Genomic DNA, 5,156 nt, shown 5'->3' with positions numbered 1-5,156 from the left:
CTTTGGGCATAAGCTTTCGTGGGCTAGAACCCACTTCATCATGAAGTCTCTAAGGTGCCACAAGGACTCCTCGTTGTTCTTACCTCCCGTAGAGTGACTCCTTCCCTGGGTGCATTCAGGGCTTGGGCAGGCCGTACCCGCTGCAGGGAGTCTCGCATCAGAGCGAAACCAGACTCAACGGCTTCCTGCCAGAGATATGAAGAATACAAGACAGGAGTGAGAAACCACAGCCATCCCCCTATGACTTGTCCCAGCACTGAACAGGCTGTGATTGTTCTTGAGAAAGCGTTGTGCCTTGCCAGCGCCCACCACACCATCTCAGCCGGCGTCCCCCAAGCAGTGCACCCGGGACTGACTAAGCAGAAGCAAGACAGGAAATCTCTTTGGGACTGGCGCTTCTGCTCTCGCCACCGCCAGAATGGCAGGGGCTGCGGGGCTGGGTGGAAACAGACCACACAGCAGGGACAGACAAATTGGAGCCCCTCCCTCCTCTATCGACCCAGTTTCTTACATGGGCGCCTGTCACCGGGGGGCATCCAAGCGCCTCCCAGAGAGGAGAGTGCAAGGAAGAGACCAGCCTTCCTGCTGCAGCTCGGGGTCTGGCTGGCACCTGAAGGGGTTTTGAACCCCAGGGAGAGTTCATTGATCTCACTATCCTCCCCATCTGCCCCACCCTAGCACTGAAATACAGTAATGCAGAGCAGTGGTCCCCTCCCCTCCCCCCCCGACCTCGCTCCTCTGCCCCATTTATTCCTAAGGGGAGCAACTAGCCATTTCTTAGGATTTGCCAGCCCCTGTCTAGGAAATACCAAACTTCCCAGCCTGGCAAAGGCTCACTGTCCTGTCCTAGCCAGTGCAGAACCCGCCCACCTGCTGAGCTGCAGACTCAACGCTCCTCACGTAGCACCGGTTAGTCCTCACAACACCCCTGTGAGGTAGGTAAGCGTACGAGCCTTTTATAGACGGGGAAGCCGAGTCCCAGTACAAGTCTGTGTCAGAGCTGGGACTCAGAGCACCTGGCTCCCAGACCCAGGTTCTGCTCGGTGCCCTCAGTCACCCCACCAGCCACTTGACTCAAAATGAGCCAGCCCACGCAGACGTCCTTTTCCACTAACGCAGACAGCCTGGCTTCTCTGTACAAGTCACACATCTCTGAAAAGCTTCAGCATTGCCCAGCCTCATCTTCTCAAACACTGAACCAGCTCTCCAGGTCAGGGTAGATTTGCCCCTGGGCCAGGCGGGGGTATCTGGCGCAGATGGTGCAGAACCGTTCTTGCCAGTCTGTGTAGAGCTTCACCCCATACCTCTTCCTCCACTCGAAGAATGCCCTGTAGCGGCTGGAGTTCATGGTCTTCAAGAAGCTGGCCAGCTCCTTCATGGAGCCGAAGTCCTCAATGTGGATGAATGAATCTGCAGGGATGAACTTCTCGTAGTTGGCTCGGGGGGGCCCCAGCACCACCGGCACGGTGCCAGCCAGCAGCGCATTCCTCCACAGCTTCTCGGTGATGTAGTCCTGGTGGATGGAGTTCTCGAAGGCCAGGTAAAACTTGTACTTGGAAGTGGTCGGCAAGAGGCAGTCTGGGCACAGTGGCTTCTTGTTTGATTTCCCATACACGTTCACTTGGAGGTGCCTGGACAGCTCTCTGTAGACCTGCGCTCTCTTCTGAGTCCGGTGGTAGTTACTGATGACCCAGGACACCAAGCCGGTTTTGGTTGGAATGTCCACACTGGCTGATGGATGGTGCACAAGCTCCCCATATGGCATGAAGATGTCTGAGTCTTGTCTGTATGTCATGACCCAGTTGAAGGTTCGGTTCCAGCCACTCAGTGCCTTAGTGTTGGTGGGGGATTCCAGGGTAACCCACACCCAGTTTTGTCCAGGCCTCCTTTCTGTTGGGAGTCTTACCTTGCCCTGCCACAGCTCCCAGTGATGGAACACCACAACATCTGCCTGGTTAAAGAACCTGCGGTCCCCCGTCAGCTGGCAGCCCTTGATCTTGTAGCGGTCTGCGCAAACGTCAGTGCTGAGGTTCGGGGTGTGGCGGAAGGGCCACTGCCAGATCAGGACTGTCAGGGGTTCACTGTGCCTCAGGCCTGGGCCAGGGACCTCAGATTGGTAGCCAAAAAAATTCAGGTTCCAGAGAATGACTGCAAATATTATTGCACTGGCCAAGGCCTTCAGCATAGGCAAGGAGCAAGTTTGCATCTTCAGCAGGAGCTTACGTTGAACCTGCAGTGCCGAGCTGCTGGGTGGGTTGGGTTCTTGGCAGAATTTCTGCTTCATGAACAGAGTTGAGTCCAGCCCCTGGAATGGAGAAGAAAGATGGTAAAAATCAGCCTTCAGCATATAACAATGCACTTTCTGCAGCCTCCTCTTTTCAGGGCGCAGGTGTGTGAGCATCTTGGTGGGTTGGGAGGAAATGGAAGGGGACGCAGGGAACTAGCAGGTGGAAGGAAAGGAGAAGAGCTGATCTCACTAGCATAGCTCAGGTCCGTGCTCTTTACAGAACGTGGTCACGGAGCTGTGTGACTGGGGTTACCGGACTCTTGCTGCCCCTTGGATGTCCCAGCCCAGTGCTCTCCAGAGGGGATGCCTTGTCTGAGGTTTTGGGGAGGGCTGCAGGGTTGGATGAGGGAAGCACTTCCTAGCTGGAGCGGAATCTGGTGCAGTTGCGACTAGCCAGTCTCGGACCCTTAGGAAGAGCCGGGCCATGCCCGGGGGGGGAGGGGTTGCTATTTAGCAGCCGGGATGAGAAGTTGGAGCCGTAGGAGAGCTGCAGTGTGTATATCGCTGGCTCTATTTTCATTCTGCTTAAGGGTTTGAACAGCCTGAAGGGGATGTGGTCACATGCTGGAAGGTTTGTACTTATTTATGGTGGTTATAAGCGTGATACCCCTGAGAGGTGTGTTTTTGCAGAAGCGGGGCCTCTGCAGTTTATTTCCAGCTGCAAAGCTCAGGGCCCTGCCCCAGCAGCCCTGGCTTGAGAGCCCCTAGCAGCTGGCTGCTCGCAAACACACGAGCTGGTCCGATTCCAGAGTCTGCAGAGATCGACCCGCCTGGGGGACCAGAGTTCCCTGTGCTGAATACGGGACACCCGGTAAAATGACTCGGATTCAAGCGAGTTCAACGGCAATCGGTCAGAACTGTGCAGTACAAACGTTCAAATTAACGTCAAGTTGCCTGAGCCCCCAGTAAAAAGAAATACTGGGTAGTGGGATTCTTATTTCCCTTCTTATCTTTAAGGCTTTAGGGTTCACAGGGAGAGAGGTGACACACACCCCTACCACCCCCCCCATATGGGAAGAGGTGACACACATACACTCCTGTATACCTCTCTCACATGGGGGGTGACCGACCAACCCTCCCCTCCCCTCTCTGCTTGGCGCTCTCCACCCTCCGTGCCTGGCTGGGCCCCCAGGACAGACCCACCGCTCCTGGTACCTGGCGCCGCATCTTCCCAAGGCAACATGCGTGTGTGTGGGTTGGGGATGGGGATGCAGGGTCACACGCCCTCCCCCCCAGATTTCTGCCAGGGTTCCCACCAGAACGTGGCCAGCAGCAGCCTTTCGGCACTGTGCGGGAGGGAAGGGCCGGGAGCTGCTTCCAGCCGTGGGGGGTGGGGAGGGAGAGGAATGCCCTGGCCTGTGTCTTTGCAGCATTCAGCACCATGGCTGGAAGTGGAAGCAGCTGGTCCCTTCCTGCCCACACAGTGTTGAAAGGCAGCTAACACCTCCAGGCTGCTGCTGGCCTCAGACATTACCGGACGCTTCCTGTCCCCCAGCTACACTGCAGGCAGGAAGGGGTTAAGCCCGAAGGATACACCAGGGCCCAGGGAACCTGACTGCAGGACCCTCAGCGAACCCAGCCAGAGAGGTGGCTCAGCAGGGGAGGGTGCCTAGAGGACGGAGCAGCCCCACAATCCCTGGGGGGCAGGACCCGAGGCAGGACCCAGGGCGGGGGTGGGGGGGGGCGAGAGACAGGTGAAGAAGGTGCTAAGCCCCTGCCCGGGGTGGGGTGGGGTGCTGCTGTGGAGCCTACAGGTTCGGGGTATGAACAGGCTGGAAATCGCTGCCCCCCCACCACTCAGGAGCGTAGCTGAGGGGCAGAGAGGCTCCTCGTGCCCGCGCTGTGCGGGGCTTTGGCACATGCAGGGCTTGGCTCCTCCTGGACAGCGCCTGAGGCCGGAGACTATTGGGCTTTCCCAGGATGCCGGGCCAGCCGGAGGCAGCGGGGGAAGGAAGGAACCTGCCAGCCAGGCTGCCGGTGAGCTGAGCGCTCCGACCAGGGGCCGGTTCTCCCCACTGCCCTGGGAGCGGGACACGCCCCAGCTGGAGGGATATGGAGGAGCAGCGGGGCTGGGGGTTGTGGCGAAGGGGCAAAGCAGGGAGACGACAGTGATAGGGGGAGCACGTAAAGCACCAATGGGTGGGCAGCAGAGGCGACACGTAACCTGCCTTTGCCTGGCACCTGCCCGCACGCACCAGCCACTGCCATCTGGACGGGGGACGGGGCCCTGGTGGCCGAGAGCCAGCCTGCAGCGGGGGCTGCACTGACAGATCAGCACAGGGGAGTGGCCGGCCCCACACACTGCATCTTTATCCGGCCTCCAGCCTTGCACACCCATCCCATCATCAGCCACTGGCCCCCCCAACTCACTGCTGGTGGGCAGACGGCTGGCGAGCAGGGATCCGGCCAGCAGCAGGACCCGCCAGACAGAAAATACGGGACAATTTGCCAGTCTTTAAGAAAAAGTCGGGCCATTTGCAGGAGGGCTTAGTGCTTAGATATGGGACTGTCCCTTTAAAAACAGGACGTCTGGTCACCGACCCGCCAGAAAACACAATGGCCAAGGCGAGACACAGTCAGGTGGGAAATGAGGTATACATTTTTAACAGTGAGGGTAATTAACCATTGGAACAATGTATTCAGGGTTGGGGGGGATTCTCCATCTCTAATCAAGACTAGATTTGTTTTTTTAAGGCTCCGTGTTCGTTCCAAAGGAGTTGTGCTGGGGAGGCTCTCTGGCCGGTGTTCGACAGAAGGTCAGTCTGGATGATCACAGCCAACCCTTCTGCCTGTTGAATCTATGACTCTATCACAAGTGGCCCCTGAGCTTGGGAGTCCATCTTGAGCCCTGGCTCACCCAGGCGGAGCG

General features: G+C 57.9%; 1 protein-coding gene across 1 annotated transcript; it reads right to left on the bottom strand.

Moving 5' to 3' along the window:
* Positions 1 to 769: 769 nt before the first annotated feature.
* FUT7 (fucosyltransferase 7) lies at positions 770 to 2,291 on the bottom strand. Its single transcript, XM_054007760.1, has one exon. It carries the CDS (start codon positions 2,282 to 2,284, stop codon positions 1,187 to 1,189), a length of 1,098 nt encoding a protein of 365 aa, XP_053863735.1. The 5' UTR covers positions 2,285 to 2,291; the 3' UTR covers positions 770 to 1,186.
* Between the last annotated feature and the right edge of the window lie 2,865 nt (positions 2,292 to 5,156).

Source organism: Malaclemys terrapin, chromosome 17 (genome assembly GCF_027887155.1).
Source record: "Malaclemys terrapin pileata isolate rMalTer1 chromosome 17, rMalTer1.hap1, whole genome shotgun sequence".
NCBI lineage: Eukaryota > Metazoa > Chordata > Testudines > Emydidae > Malaclemys > Malaclemys terrapin.
This window is presented reverse-complemented; position numbering and strand designations above follow the sequence as displayed.